Source organism: Dermochelys coriacea, chromosome 5, assembly GCF_009764565.3.
Source record: "Dermochelys coriacea isolate rDerCor1 chromosome 5, rDerCor1.pri.v4, whole genome shotgun sequence".
Lineage (NCBI taxonomy): Eukaryota > Metazoa > Chordata > Testudines > Dermochelyidae > Dermochelys > Dermochelys coriacea.
Window position 1 is genome coordinate 131,605,596 of NC_050072.1, and position 17,001 is coordinate 131,622,596.

General features: G+C 44.4%; 1 protein-coding gene across 1 annotated transcript in view; it reads left to right on the forward strand.

Moving 5' to 3' along the window:
- Positions 1-17,001, forward strand: part of HOOK3 (hook microtubule tethering protein 3) — a 128,147-nt gene that overhangs the window by 55,201 nt on the left and 55,945 nt on the right. The window contains 4 exon segments of the mRNA XM_043514600.1: positions 334-417; positions 1,269-1,432; positions 4,880-5,020; positions 9,720-9,921. Coding sequence (XP_043370535.1) covers positions 334-417; positions 1,269-1,432; positions 4,880-5,020; positions 9,720-9,921 — 591 coding nt within the window.

A 17,001-nucleotide genomic window follows, 5' to 3' on the forward strand; every position in this document is an offset into this window, starting at 1 on the left:
TAAATACAGAGGTGGTATACTTTCCAACATTCAGGTTGTGTGGGTTCTTGAGCTCAACATGGAGAATGAAAATGATTGCCTTAATACTTCGTTTTGGAACAGAGCATTGCCTTCAGCTGTGTTCATCTCTTACATATGAATTATCTGAGCTCTTTAATGATAAGTGCCCCTTTGTCTTCTTATAAAAGTAGAATAGTCAATTTTTTTCAAAATAATTCAAAAACATACTTTACAGTGATGATATAATTCAACATCCTTTATGGTTACAGAGAATTGCATGTATTATAATAATATTACTGTGAAAATAAAAATGTTTATATTAATTTTAAATAGTTGAAGAAAACTACAGAAGAATTAAATGAAGCCTTAGCAACAAAAGAAGAAATTGCTCAGAGGTGCCATGAATTAGATATGCAGGTAGGTAGTTTATTATATGTGCACAATAAATTTATGGAAATTGTGGAGTTAGATTGAGAAAGAAGGGGCATGGTGATTCTAAGGCAGCTGAAGAAAGGAGGCAGCTTGGAGACTGGTCTTTTTAAAAGTATACTCAGAGGTTGTACTTCTTTAACTATACCACTTTAGTTATAAAAATACAATCTGCCTGAGTGTGATTGCAGTATAAAGGTGCTTTATACTAGTATAGCTATTCTCATACAGGAAGGGAATATGCTATATTGGTATTATAGCATTAGGAGTTGTACAGGTATAACTATTTGTGGGGGGGGAAGTTGTGCCCCTTACCAAAATAGTTAAACCAATACAAAAATTGCGTGAAGAACACATCTTAGGTCATCTTTTTTGAGTAAATTGAGCAAACTTGATCTGGAAGACATGAAGAGAATAAACATGGAGCTCAGAAATTCCATTTTATCAAAGTCAATTTTCAGAGTAAAAGTGCGCTTTAATAAGATTTTATTACAGCACACTAGCATTTTGGTTTTGAAGTAGACTAAGATTTTAATGTATTAAAGTCTTTTTGTTTGATAACTGGCTAAATTGTGTTTGGTTTTAGATGTCTCTAATAAATATAATTTAGAATCTATATATTTAAAAATTAATGTTATGTCCCCATTGTTATAATATCTTGGGTACATCATGTAGCAATTGGATAAATATTAAGGATAGGATGCATTGCTCTCATATAAGTTTATAAAAAGTCCATCTATTGCCAGTTATGGGTCATATTAGCTCCATCACTTGCACACAAGTTTTGCTCTTTACGCTGACAGTTTCATTGTTCCAGTTTTGCACTTTTGTTGTAACAGGTTGCAGCACTTCAAGAGGAGAAAAGTAGTTTACTAGCTGAGAACCAGATCCTGATGGAACGTTTGAACCAATCTGATTCTATAGAAGATCCCAACAGCCCTGCAGGGCGAAGACACCTGCAACTACAGACACAGTTAGAACAGCTCCAGGAGGAAACATTTAGGTAAAGAGATCCAGAGTCAGTAAATTTCTTTTTGAACTAACAGACATCTTATGAATTATTCCAGAAAGCAGATATTTCTTTTTAACTAGTAAACATTTTGTTCCTATTGGCAGTTATGTTGAATTATTATATTGGGTGTCCATAATGACCACTGTAGTTAAGTTTACAAATAAGTTGCCATTATGACCCATCTTTTTATAAGCTTAGATTTTATGAACATTTTGCTTTTTAGGCTGAAATTTTCTATTCTTGCTGTCTGCCCAAAGTAGTAGTTTAAAAATTTGTATGTAATCCCTTCAGACATTTTTTTAGCTCAGTGAGGATAAAATATATAGACTTACTTCTAACCACTGTTCTGGGACAAGATTACCTCAAAGCCAAGAAATTCCCAGTTGAAAGATTGGTATGGACAGTGTCTTTAATAATAGAGTGTTTCCTCGGCTAAGTTTGAAAAAACAATTTTTTGTGATTTACTCAAAGATAAAAGCAGAGCTTGAGAGAGTTCCACTCCCACTCACATTTCCTCCACTACCACTTCGTTTTTTCCTGCCTCAGCTCTGCTTTGTTCTTTTCCAAATAATTCTTTCTCTTCCCTCTTCTGGTTCTGTGCATCTAACACCTGACGATTTATCACCACATTTAACTACATGAGCCTCCTACTCTGTCTCCTTCCTCTGTTTCTACTATTTCTGCTCAAGATGATGCCACTTTCAATAAGGGCAAAATCAACAACCTCTCTTATTCTCTGGGGCCAATCCCACCCTCTCCTCCTTTACCCCATCTCTGATTCTGAAGTCTTTTTTCTATCCTTTTCTTACCTCAAAACCAGTGGCTTTGGTCCAGTCTTTTCCCACTGCTTCATCTCTCTTAACTGCTGTCCCTCTGTCTTGGCTCCTTCCCCTCTCTGTTCAAACATGCTCTCATTTTCCACTATCCTAAAAAAAATTCACTATATTTTATGTTACTCCAACTAGTGTCCTTTTCCCTCCTTACATCCACATTATGTATGAGTAGTGTACACAGATTCCTGCTAATTAATGCTTTGACTCTCTTAAATCTTGACATCACTATCTTCATTCTGCTGAAATTGTACCTACCACATTCACTAATGACCACTTCCTAGTTATGTTGATCAGCTTCTTCTTTTCTCTTTCATTTTCTGCACTTTCTTTCATTCTGTTGATCAATTCATTCTCCTCCGCACACTTCTGCTCAGGTCTGCCCCTGCTAGTTCTCCTTTTAGAATATTGACCTGTCCTTAAAGAGTATTTTCCTTGTGGCCTGTTCCTTTGTCACCTCTCCATCTATCCTCCAGGACTCTGCTCTCGATGTCCTCTTTTCTGAACTCTCTACATTTTGTCTTTCAAGTTTAATTCTCAAGCCTGTGTGACATACTATTACTGCAAACTCCAGTAAATCAGATTTAAAGTGGTTACAGCCTCATTGGTACCCAGTGCATCTGGGCTGAATTCAGAGCATCATGTCTAAACCTGTTCTCTTCCCACCCAAAACCTCTCCTCTCCTCTCCTCTCCTCTCCGTCCATGACATCATCAGCCTTCTTGGTCTGTCAGTCTCGGAAACTTTGTGTAATTTTTTATTTTCTTCTTTCTCTTGCCTCTCCCATTGACCATGTCTTGTCTCAGATCTTGTAACCCCTTTCTCATTGGTCTCATTAAATAAACTGCTGCTCCCTCTTTCCTGACCCATCCCCTTCTTAGCTCCCTTTACCGGCTTTCATTCTTTTCTTGTATCAAAGTCATGCTCTTCTTTCTCACTTCCAAGGCTCCGCACAGCTTTGCCTTGCCTATGTTGTCTCCTCCTCCCACCAAACAGGATACTTCACCAAATTTCTCTTGATTATTCCCAGCATCCCTTCACAGTTTCATGCCTTCTTTCACGTTGCCCTCTGTGCTTGGTACCGCTCCCGTTTAGTATTTACCATGTGTTGGAATTATTAAGAATATTTGAATTAATACGGTAAACCACCAAACACTAATTTAACCATAAATTCCTTTATTAAAGTGAAAGGCCAAATGATATTTATACAATTGCTCTAAACAAGCCTAAAAAACCTAAATACTAAGCAATTTACTACATCCAAACAATAGCAAAACATTTATAAGCCTTTGATCAAGATACTTACAAACAGGTTAAAGCTGGGGTGCTTGGGCCCACAGTGATCAGCTCCAACCTGTTCAGGTGGGTGTAAGCAATAGGTCCTGTAAGAGTTTACTTTTTATACCCTTTAACAAACAAGTGATGTCACTGCCAATTACTTACTTCAGGTAACAACCAATTTGAGATAGTTCACCCTTATTTCCAGTCTTAATCCAGATAAGATTTACAACCTCCTTTTTTCCCCAAGGCCTTTCCTCCATAACTACGGTCCAACGGTTTGCCCATTGCACTTGAGTTCACACAGGCTTTACCACTGATGTGTGGTTGGGGAAGGGCCTTGTTGGCTCATTTTAAGACAGAATCTTTGTTTTATTTAAAACCATCTACAGTCACCCCTATTGGCCAAATGTCGTCTTTTTAGAAACTTCCTTTTATCTCATTAGTTATTCTTTGAACCAGACGTCCTCTCTGCCTTATTCCTTCTGACCTTCTAACTTATTTTCAAAGCCTTCCTTCTACTTCCTAATCAGGGCATTTCTTTACAGCACATTTTTCTTAACCAAATTTAAGCTAACTCTAATTCTTTAATTTCATATTCATTCTACACCATGCAACTTCTCTCCTTCAAAACCTGAACAACCATATTTTACATTGTGTTCCATCTATTAAAGAGCACACCCCACTTCTATTGTATCCTATTATAGTCTCTTATGCATTTATGGTATAATTTCTTAGGGCAGAGGCTCTGTTATTTGTTCAGGACATTTTGTATGTTGGCCAAAATGGGATTTTTCAGAGGTGCTGAACATCCACAGCTTCCATTAAAAAACAGCCACTTATCTGGCTGCCCAAATATGGGTAGAGTATGTTGTTTAAGGTACCTGCATTTGGAAAATGTTGAGCATTGTACATAATCCTGCTTATGCTGGGGTAAAACAAAGTGTAAAGGTAACTCTTCGTGCGCCAGAAAGATTATATTTTTGTGCCCCAAGCATTCTGAGAGGAGTGTTTTAGCAAAGATTTTCAGTAGTATGTGAAAGCATTAGGATTTCTTTCTTTTAAATAAAACTATGATGGAAAGTATACATCTCCTTGTTGCACTGCAAGGCAGAGTTGTTGATGACGTTGACTTAGAAGCATGTATACCCATAAAGCTGGAGCTACCTCCACCTCCTTGAAAATGTAGGAGAAACTGGCAACATGATGATGATCATTGGCTTTTTTTTTTTTCCGAGTGTCTCAAAAAGTTGCTATGAAGGAAGAAGGTAGCAGTGGTTTGTGGTAGGAACATAACCTTTCTTATCTACTGTTTTGTTTCAATTCTGTAGGCTAGAGGCAGCCAAAGATGATTATCGAATACGTTGTGAAGAGCTGGAAAAAGAAATCGCAGAATTGCGACAGCAGAATGAAGAGCTAACCACTTTAGCAGAAGAGGCTCAGTCTTTGAAGGATGAGATGGATGTACTTAGGTAAACTATTATTCTAACCCAGTGGTCATAGAATCATAGAATCATAGAATATCAGGGTTGGAAGGGACCCCAGAAGGTCATCTAGTCCAACCCCCTGCTCAAAGCAGGACCAAGTCCCAGTTAAATCATCCCAGCCAGGGCTTTGTCAAGCCTGACCTTAAAAACCTCTAAGGAAGGAGATTCTACCACCTCCCTAGGTAACGCATTCCAGTGTTTCACCACCCTCTTAGTGAAAAAGTTTTTCCTAATATCCAATCTAAACCTCCCCCATTGTAACTTGAGACCATTACTCCTTGTTCTGTCATCTGCTACCATTGAGAACAGTCTAGAGCCATCCTCTTTGAAACCCCCTTTCAGGTAGTTGAAAGCAGCTATCAAATCCCCCCTCATTCTTCTCTTCTGCAGACTAAACAATCCCAGCTCCCTCAGCCTCTCCTCATAAGTCATGTGCTCTAGACCCCTAATCATTTTTGTTGCCCTTCGCTGTACTCTTTCCAATTTATCCACATCCTTCCTGTAGTGTGGGGCCCAAAACTGGACACAGTACTCCAGATGAGGCCTCACCAGTGCCGAATAGAGGGGAACGATCACGTCCCTCGATCTGCTCGCTATGCCCCTACTTATACATCCCAAAATGCCATTGGCCTTCTTGGCAACAAGGGCACACTGCTGACTCATATCCAGCTTCTCGTCCACTGTCACCCCTAGGTCCTTTTCCGCAGAACTGCTGCCGAGCCATTCGGTCCCTAGTCTGTAGCGGTGCATTGGATTCTTCCATCCTAAGTGCAGGACCCTGCATTTATCCTTATTGAACCTCATTAGATTTCTTTTGGCCCAATCCTCCAATTTGTCTAGGTCCTTCTGTATCCTATCCCTCCCCTCCAGCGTATCTACCACTCCTCCCAGTTTAGTATCATCCGCAAATTTGCTGAGAGTGCAATCCACACCATCCTCCAGATCATTTATGAAGATATTGAACAAAACGGGCCCCAGGACCGACCCCTGGGGCACTCCACTTGACACCGGCTGCCAACTAGACATGGAGCCATTGATCACTACCCGTTGAGCCCGACAATCTAGCCAGCTTTCTACCCACCTTATAGTGCATTCATCCAGCCCATACTTCCTTAACTTGCTGACAAGAATGCTGTGGGAGACCGTGTCAAAAGCTTTGCTAAAGTCAAGAAACAATACATCCACTGCTTTCCCTTCATCCACAGAACCAGTAATCTCATCATAAAAGGCGATTAGATTAGTCAGGCATGACCTTCCCTTGGTGAATCCATGCTGACTGTTCCTGATCACTTTCCTCTCCTCTAAGTGCTTCAGGATTGATTCTTTGAGGACCTGCTCCATGATTTTTCCAGGGACTGAGGTGAGGCTGACCGGCCTGTAGTTCCCAGGATCCTCCTTCTTCCCTTTTTTAAAGATGGGCACTACATTAGCCTTTTTCCAGTCATCCGGGACTTCCCCCGTTCGCCATGAGTTTTCAAAGATAATGGCCAAGGGCTGTGCAATCACAGCCGCCAATTCCTTCAGCACTCTCGGATGCAATTCGTCCGGCCCCATGGACTTGTGCACGTCCAGCTTTTCTAAATAGTCCCTAACCACCTCTATCTCTACAGAGGGCTGGCCATCTCTTCCCCGTTTTGTGTTGCCCAGCACAGCAGTCTGGGAGCTGACCTTGTTAGTGAAAACAGAGGCAAAAAAAGCATTGAGTACATTAGCTTTTTCCACATCCTCTGTCACTAGCTTGCCTCCCTCATTCAGTAAGGGGCCCACACTTTCCTTGGCTTTCTTCTTGTTGCCAACATACCTGAAGAAACCCTTCTTGTTACTCTTGACATCTCTTGCTAGCTGCAGCTCCAGGTGCGATTTGGCCCTCCTGATATCTTTCCTACATGCCCGAGCAATATTTTATACTCTTCCCTGGTCATATGTCCAACCTTCCACTTCTTGTAAGCTTCTTTTTTATGTTTAAGATCCGCTAGGATTTCACCATTAAGCCAAGCTGGTCGCCTGCCATATTTACTATTCTTTCGACTCATCGGGATGGTTTGTCCCTGTAACCTCAACAGGGATTCCTTGAAATACAGCCAGCTCTCCTGGACTCCCTTCCCTTTCATGTTAGTCCCCCAGGGGATCCTGGCCATCTGTTCCCTGAGGGAGTCAAAGTCTGCTTTCCTGAAGTCCAGGGTCCGTATCCTGCTGCTTACCTTTCTTCCCTGCGTCAGGATCCTGAACTCAACCAACTCATGGTCACTGCCTCCCAGATTCCCATCCACTTTTGCTTCCCCCACTAATTCTACCCGGTTTGTGAGCAGCAGGTCAAGAAAAGCGCTCCCCCTAGTTGGCTCCCCTAGCACTTGCACCAGGAAATTGTCCCCTACGCTTTCCAAAAACTTCCTGGATTGTCTATGCACCGCTGTATTGCTCTCCCAGCAGATATCAGGAAAATTAAAGTCACCCATGAGAATCAGGGCATGCGATCTAGTAGCTTCCGTGAGTTGCCGGAAGAAAGCCTCATCCACCTCATCCCCCTGGTCCGGTGGTCTATAGCAGACTCCCACCATGACATCACTCTTGTTGCACACACTTCTAAACTTAATCCAGAGACACTCAGGTTTTTCCACAGTTTCGTACCGGAGCTCTGAGCAGTCATACTGCTCCCTTACATACAGTGCTACTCCCCCACCTTTTCTGCCCTGCCTGTCCTTCCTGAACAGTTTATAACCATCCATGACTGTACTCCAGTCATGTGAGTTATCCCACCAAGTCTCTGTTATTCCAGTCACGTCATAATTCCTTGACATCACCAGGACCTCCAGTTCTCCCTGCTTGTTTCCAAGGCTTTGTGCATTTGTATATAAGCACTTGAGATAACCTGTTGATCGCCCCTCATTCCCAGTATGAGGCAGGAGCCCTCCCCTCACAGACCTTCCTGCCTGTGCTTCCTCCCGGTATCCCGCTTTCCCACTTACCTCAGGGCTTTGGTCTCCTTCCCCCGGTGAACCTAGTTTAAAGCCCTCCTCACTAGGTTAGCCAGCCTGCTGGCAAAGATGTTCTTCCCTCTCTTCGTAAGATGGAGCCCGTCTCTGCCCAGCAGTCCTCCTTCATGGAACACCATCCCATGGTCAAAGAATCCAAAGCCTTCTCTCCGACACCACCTGCGTAGCCATTCGTTGACCTCCACGATTCGACGGTCCCTACCCAGGCCTTTTCCTTCCACGGGGAGGATGGACGAGAACACCACTTTTGGGTCCCCAAAGTGGTGCCCGTGGGCGCCATGGCATTTTTGTGCACCCGCAGGACACCGCGCCGCCGAAATGCCGCTGCTGAGCGCGGCCACTGGAGACCACCCATCGAAATGCCATTGAGAAGCGTTGCCGTTTCTCAGTGGCATTTCGGCTGCGACGCTTCTTGCCGCTGCCGCTTCTCGGCGGCATTTCGGCAGCAGGGTGTCTGGCGCCCGCCACAGTCTTCTGGGACTAGCAATATGCTATTTCCACAGAAAGGTTGGGGACCACTGCTCTAACCATTAGGGTGTATATTTCTTTTTATTCCTAAAACAAAGTTTGTGCTGTCAGTTCATCTCCATTAGCATTCATGTAGTTTCAAAATTTTGCATACATTAAAGTAGTTTAACAAGCACCAAAGTGCATCCAGTTACCATCAAAATGATGAGGTGGTGAATTTTTTGCCAGTCAAGCAACCTGATCTCACATCATTAAGCACTGTATATGTGGCATTGCCACACTATCAGTATTATGTTTGCAGTAGCCCTTCGTCGTTTTAAAGGCATTTACAACTTTTGTAAAAAATTATCCTTTGGCCTGAAATGTCTTTTGCTTGTTCATAACCAAATGGTGAATTCTTTGAAAAATTTGATATAAATTCCCTTTGGCTATGTTTCTAAATTGTGATATTCCGCAATGAGAACTGTTTATTCAAAGGTGAGCATTATAAACTGAGCCCCATCCTGCATCCATGTTCCTAAAATTCTTAATCTAATCTACTAAACTGCTACTGTGCGGAGAGGGCACAGGCTGCCCTGTAAATGGGCATAACAGCTCTTTGTGTGTTCCACTCTGTTTTCTTTCACTGACAGTAAAGATGCTCAAGTCTTTCAGATTTCTTAATTTGTTTTAAAACTATTAATCTGTTTGGTAGGCATGAAAACAAGAGCAGATACAGGGATAGTATTGAAAGGCTGCCTGAAAGAAGTGAGTTTGAGGCTGGATTGGGAGTCTGAGGTGGAGATTGCCTGAGAGAGAGGATGGCATGAAAATAGTTAGAACTTGATACAAAAACAGACAAGAAGACAGTAAATGCATCCAAGCAGGAAGAGTGATATCATTGGAAACTACCTCATTTTGGGTAGGTTGGTGAGGGGAAAAGCAGAGAGGCTGGCAAAGAGAAAGCTACGAAACACAGCAGTGAGGATAAGTTGTTAGCTTTCTTATGCTCCTCCTGGTGTTGGGAACCATTTCTGTATTGAGTTTAATACTGAGGAGACTTCAGAGCACTTATTATGTTAGCATTTTGAATATTATTATATATTATTTGTATTACCATAGTGCCTAGCAGTCCTACCCATGGACCAGCACTGTATAAACAAAGAACAAAAAGATGGTCCATGCCCCAAAGTTTAAAGTCTGAACAGGTTTGATGCAGCTTCTCCTTCTCTGTTCTCATCCAGGCATTCCTCTGATAAAGTGGCTAAGTTAGAAAGCCAGGTAGAGTCATACAAAAAGAAGCTGGAAGATCTTGGTGATCTGCGGAGGCAAGTGAAACTCTTAGAGGCAGAAGACACTATGTATATGCAAAACACTGTAAGCTTGGAAGAAGAACTAAGGAAAGCCAATGCAGCGCGTAGCCAACTGGAAACATACAAGAGACAGGTGAGAACAGAAATAGTTATTGGCAATTGATTGTTGATTTCTTAGCCTTTCTGTTAATATTGGGTAGTATCTCAAGAAACTCATTCATGTTCTATGTAAAGGATCTGTTTTATTGTAAATATCCTCTCCCCCTAGCTGTGTAGCTCATTATATAGAGCTGGTGTAACTTCACCTACCAAGTAGGAAAAAAGTCAACAAGAGCTGTCTCTCTTGGATAGACAAAATGTATTGATTGACTTATAGATTTTTCAAGTCAGAAGGGACCACTGTGATCTTCTAGTCTGACTGCTTTCATATGCAAAGCATAGAATTTACTTGAATTAATTCCTGCTTCAGTCCATAGCTGTGGTTAAACTAGAGCAAATCTTTTAGAAAAATACCCAGTCTTGGTTAAAAAATTTCCAGTGTTGGAGAATCCGTCATAACCCTCGGTAAGTTGGTCTAATGATTAATTACTCTCACTTAAATGTGCACATATTTCTAGTCTGAATTTGTCTTTCAGCTTCCAGCTATTAGATCTGTTATACTTTTGTCTACTAGATTGAATAGCCCATTATTACGTTTCTATCCCCCGTGTAGGTATATATAGACTGGGATCAAGTCACCTTTAACCTTATCTTGGATAAGGTAAATAGATTAAAGGAGCTCAAGTCTTTCACTATAAAGCAGTTTCCCAATCCTTATCCTTCTCACGGCTTTCTGAAACCTCCAGTTTTTCAACAACATTGTTGAAGTGCAGACACCAGAGCTGGACACAGTATTCCTGTAGCAGTTTGTGCCAGTTCGCGCTCTGCACAGGCTCACCTCTTTTCCCCTCAATCTTCAGTTCCTGTTGCTCATGGAGCAAGCTGCTCAGCTCTCTGCACTGTCTGCATTTCCCGTCTCTGTTCATTCTCCTGCAAGGAAGAAGAGAGAAGGTAAGAGGAGATTTGTTGAGTTTCTTCCCCTGCCTGGTGATTAGTCTCTGTCCATCCCCTTGAGCTGGTATACACTTTGGCAAATTCAGTTTGTGATAGGGAGTCTCCCATTAGTTTGTGACAGGTTTTTCTCAGCCCCAGTGCAATGTTTGCTCTGAGTCTGCCTGGTTTGGACTCCTGGGCCTGGTCTACACTACGAGTTTGTCGGATTTAGCAGCGTTAAATAGAATTAACCCGGCACCCGTCCACACAACGAAGCCATTTTTTCGACATAAAGGGCTCTTAAAAACGATTTCTGTACTCCTCCTCAACAAGGGGATTAGCGCTGAAATCGACATTGCCATTTCAAATTAGGGTTAGTGTGGACGCAATTCGAAGGTATTGGCCTCCGGGGGCTATCCCACAGTGCACCATTGTGACCGCTCTGGACAGCACTCTGAACTCGGATGCACTGGCCACCTGTACAGGAAAAGCCCTGGGAACTTTTGAATCTCCTTTCCTGTTTGGCCAGGCGAGCTCATCAGCACAGGTAATCGTGCAGAGCTCATCAGCACAGGTGACCATGGCAGTCCCAGAATCGAAAAAGAGCTCCAGCATGGACCAAACGGGAGGTACTGGATCTGATCACTGTGTGGGGAGAGGAATCCGTGCTATCAGAACTACATTCCAAAAGACGAAATGCCAAAACATTTCAAAAAATCTCCGAGACCATGAGGGACAGAGGCTACAGCAGGGACGCCACAGTGCCACGTGAACTTAAGGAGCTCAAAAAGAAAAGGAGTACTTGTGGCACCTTAGAGACTAACAAATTTATTAGAGCATAAGCTTTCGTGAGCTATAGCTCACTTCATCGGATGCATTTGATGTATCCGATGAAGTGAGCTGTAGCTCACGAAGCTTATGCTCTAATAATTTGTTAGTCTCTAAGGTGCCACAAGTACTCCTTTTCTTTTTGCGAATACAGACTAACACGGCTGCTACTCTGAAACCTGTCATTAAGGAGCTCAGATACGGGTACCAGAAAACCAAAGAATCAAATGGATGCTCCAGGACAGGGCCCCAGACATGCCGTTTCTACGCTGAGCTGCATGCAATTTTAGGGGGGGCCACCACCACTACCCCACCCCTGTCCGTGGACTCCGATGATGGGGTACTCTCCGCCATGCCTGGGGATTTTGCAGATGGGGAAGATGAGGAGGAGGAGGAGGAGGATGAGCTTGAGGAGAGCACACAGCACACCGTTCTCCCTGACAGCCAGGATCTTTTTATCATCCTGACTGAAATACCCTCCCAAGACGAAGAAGGGACCTCTGGTGAGTGTACCTTTTTAAATACAATACATGTTATAAAAAGCAAGCGTTTTTTGATGATTAAGTAGCCCCGAGGACTTGGGATGCATTTATGGCCAGTACAGCTACTGGAAAAGTCATAGAATCATAGAATATCAGGGTTGGAAGGGACCCCAGAAGGTCATCTAGTCCAACCCCCTGCTCAAAGCAGGACCAAGTCCCAGTTAAATCATCCAGCCAGGGCTTTGTCAAGCCTGACCTTAAAAACCTCTAAGGAAGGAGATTCTACCACCTCCCTAGGTAACGCATTCCAGTGTTTCACCACCCTCTTAGTGAAAAAGTTTTTCCTAATATCCAATCTAAACCTCCCCATTGCAACTTGAGACCATTACTCCTCGTTCTGTCATCTGCTACCATTGAGAACAGTCTAGAGCCATCCTCTTTGAAACCCCCTTTCAGGTAGTTGAAAGCAGCTATCAAATCCCCCCTCATTCTTCTCTTCTGCAGACTAAACAATCCCAGCTCCCTCAGCCTCTCCTCATAAGTCATGTGCTCTAGACCCCTAATCATTTTTGTTGCCCTTCGTTGTACTCTTTCCAATTTATCCACATCCTTCCTGTAGTGTGGGGCCCAAAACTGGACACAGTACTCCAGATGAGGCCTCACCAGTGTCGAATAGAGGGGAACGATCACGTCCCTCGATCTGCTCGCTATGCCCCTACTTATACATCCCAAAATGCCATTGGCCTTCTTGGCAACAAGGGCACACTGCTGACTCATATCCAGCTTCTCGTCACTGTCACCCCTAGGTCCTTTCCGCAGAACTGCTGCCGAGCCATTCGGTCCCTAGTCTGTAGCGGTGCATTGGATCTTCCATCCTAAGTGCAGGACCCTGCACTTATCCTTATTGAACCTCATTAGATTTCTTTTGGCCCACCTCCAATTTGTCTAGGTCCTTCTGTATCCTATCCCTCCCCTCCAGCGTATCTACCACTCCTCCCAGTTTAGTATCATCCGCAAATTTGCTGAGAGTGCAATCCACACCATCCTCCAGATCATTTATGAAGATATTGAACAAAACGGGCCCCAGGACCGACCCCTGGGGCACTCCACTTGACACCGGCTGCCAACTAGACATGGAGCCATTGATCACTACCCGTTGAGCCCGACAATCTAGCCAGCTTTCTACCCACCTTATAGTGCATTCATCCAGCCCATACTTCCTTAACTTGCTGACAAGAATGTGTGGGAGACCGTGTCAAAGCTTTGCTAAAGTCAAGAAACAATACATCCACTGCTTTCCCTTCATCCACAGAACCAGTAATCTCATCATAAAAGGCGATTAGATTAGTCAGGCATGATTCCCTTGGTGAATCCATGCTGACTGTTCCTGATCACTTTCCTCTCCTCTAAGTGCTTCAGGATTGATTCTTGAGGACCTGCTCCATGATTTTTCCAGGGACTGAGGTGAGGCTGACCGGCCTGTAGTTCCCAGGATCCTCCTTCTTCCCTTTTTTAAAGATGGGCACTACATTAGCCTTTTTCCAGTCATCCGGGACTTCCCCGTTCGCCACGAGTTTTCAAAGATAATGGCCAAGGGCTCTGCAATCACAGCCGCCAATTCCTTCAGCACTCTCGGATGCAATTCGTCCGGCCCCATGGACTTGTGCACGTCCAGCTTTTCTAAATAGTCCCTAACCACCTCTATCTCTACAGAGGGCTGGCCATCTCTTCCCCATTTTGTGTTGCCCAGCACAGCAGTCTGGGAGCTGACCTTGTTAGTGAAAACAGAGGCAAAAAAAGCATTGAGTACATTAGCTTTTTCCACATCCTCTGTCACTAGCTTGCCTCCCTCATTCAGTAAGGGGCCCACACTTTCCTTGGCTTTCTTCTGGCTTTCATTAAGTCTGTTAATGTGTCTGGGGATGGAGCGGAAGTCCTCCAGGGACATCGCCATGAAGCTCTCCTGGAGGTACTCTAAAAGCCTTTTCAGAAGGTTTCTGGGGAGAGCAGCCTTATTCCATCTTCCATGGTAGACACTTTACCACGCCATGCTAGTAGCAAGTAATCTGGTATCACGCTGCCTGGCTTTGTCATGCAGTATGGTCCCGGTGTTTGCTGGCATTCAAGCAATGTCCGTTCTTTATCTCTCTGTGTTATCCTCAGGATAGTGATATCGTTCATGGTACCTAGTTGAAATAGGGAAATTTAATTAAGGAGACATTCAGAGGTGGCCATTCCTACTGGGCTGTTTGCCTGTGGCTGAAAAGAAATCCTCCCCACAGTTAGCTACGCGGTGTGGGGGGGCCATTGGCGCTGAGCTGTTCGCGTTTGGCTAGCAGGGATCTTCCCTGATACCAGCCACGTGGTGGGGGGGAGGGGTAAAGCGATCATCCCAGAGAATTTGATGGGGGTGGGGAGTTGGTTCATTTGGTTTTTGCTGCTGCATGTTAACAGGAAAACCGCAGCACTAAATGGCCAACTCAACGTGCTTTGCTTGGTACGGGAGAGGTGAGCACTGCTGTTATGAAGCTTGCAGAAGCCGAAAGACTATGACTTACCATGGCTGCCTGCAAGCCAAATTCTGTTACCTAGCACTGCATGTGTGATCTCTAACACCAAAGCCGCAGGCACTCACTATAAGATGCAAAATGCGACCTTGTACCAAAATCACATGTGCTCTGTAATGGAAATAGTGTTGTTCACCATGAAAGAGTATAGCCATTGTTCTGTAAAATGTATCTTTTTAAATACTTTACTGCCTTTTTTTCCTCCATCAGCTGCAAAAGTTTCAAGCCTCCCTCCTCCATCCCAAAGGCTATCTCAGATAAGGCGGTGAAAAAAACACACGTGCGATGAAATGTTCTCTGAGCTCATGCAGTCGTCCGGCTCTGACAGAGCTTAGCAGAATGTGTGGAGGGACACACTAGCAGAGTACAGGAAAGTGGCCGATGAACGTAAGGAGAGGTGGTGGCAGGAAGATCAGAGGAGACAGGATGCAACGTTGCGGCTACTGCAGGATCAAACGGACATGCTCCGGCGTCTGGTGGAGGTTCATGAATGGCAATAGGATCATGGACTGCTGCTGCAGCCCCTGTTTAACCGCCCTCCCTCCTCCCCAAGTTCCATAGCCTCCTCACCCAGAAGTCCAAGAATGCAGGGGGAGGCTCCAGGCACCCAACGACTCCACTCCAGTGGACAGCCCAAGCAACAGAAGGCTGTCATTCAACAAGTTTTGAAGTGGCTTTTTCCTTCCCTCCTCTCACACCCCACGTGGGCTACCTTGTGAGTTATCTCCCAATTTTTATAATCAATTAATAAAGAATACATGTTTTTTAAACGATAGTGACTTTATTTCCTTTGCCAGCAAGGACTGTGATCGAAGTTGGGAGGGCGGGTGGTTTACAGGGAATTTAGAGTCAACCAAGGTGGCGGGTTTACATCAAGGAGAAACAAACAGAAGTGGCACACAGTACCCTGGCCCCTTAAATCCTTTAAAAGTCCAAATGCACGCTCTACCACCATTCTGCACTTGCTCAGCCTATATTTGAACAGCTCCTTACTGCTGTCCAGGGTGCCTGTGTACAGCTTCATGAGCCAGGGCATTAAGGGGTAGGCTGGATCCCCAAGGATAAGTATAGGCATTTCAACATCCCCAACAGTCTGGGAAGTAAATTCCTTCCTGCAGCCATTTAAACAGACCAGAGTTCCTAAAGACGCAAGCGTCATGAACCTTTCCCAGCCATCCCAAGTTGATGTTGGTGAAACATTCCTTGTGATCCACCAGTACTTAGAGCACCATTGAAAAGTACCCCTTGCGGTTTATGTACTGGCTGCCCTGGTGGTCCAGTCCCAAGATAGGGATATGCATTCCGTCGATAGCCCCACCACAGTTAGGGAATCCCATTGCAGTAAAGCCATCTAGTATGAGCTGCACATTTCCCAGAGTCTCTACCTTTGGTAGCAGCAGCTCAACGATTGCGTTGGCTACTTGCATCACAGCAACCCCCACAGTAGATTTGCCCACTCCAAATTGATTACTGACTGACTGGTAGCCGTCTGGCGTTGCAAAATCCACAGGGCTGTTGCCACTCGCTTGTGAACTGTGAGGGCTGCTCTCATCTTGGTATTCTTGCACTTCAGGACAGGGAAAAGCAAGTCACAAAGTTCCATGAAAGTGCCCTTACGCATGCGAAAGTTTCAGAGCCACTGGGAATCATCCCAAAGCCGCAACACTATGCGGTCCCACCACTCTGTGCTTGTTTCCCAGGCCCAGAATCGGCGTTCCACAGCATGAGCCTGCCCCAGTAACACCATGATCTCCAAATCTCCAGGGGACCCTGGTTTTGGAGAAATCTGTGTTCATGTCCTCATCTCTGTGCTGCCATCGCCTCCTCGCCTGGTTTTTCAGGTGCTGGTTATGCATAAACTGCACGATAATACGCGAGATGTTTACAATGGTCATAACTGCTGCGGTGAGCTGATCGGGCTCCATGCTTGCCGTACTATGGCGTCTGCTCAGGCAATCCAGGGAAAAGGGCGCGAAATTATTGTCTGATGCTGCTTTCATGGAGGAAAGGAGTGACTGACGACATTTACCCATAACCACCTGCGACAAATTTTTGGCCCCATCAGGCATTGGGAGCTCAGCCCAGAATTCCAGTGGGCACCAGGGACTGCAGGAAGTGTGAGATAGCTACCCACAGTGCACCGCTCAGAATGTCGACGCTTGCCACATTACTGTGGACGCACATCGTTGAATTAATGTGCTTAGTGTGGACGCATGCACTCGACTTTATACAATCTGTTCCCAAAAATTGACTTCTGTAAAATCGGAGTACTTTCGTAGTGTAGACATGGCCTTGGGGATGTTT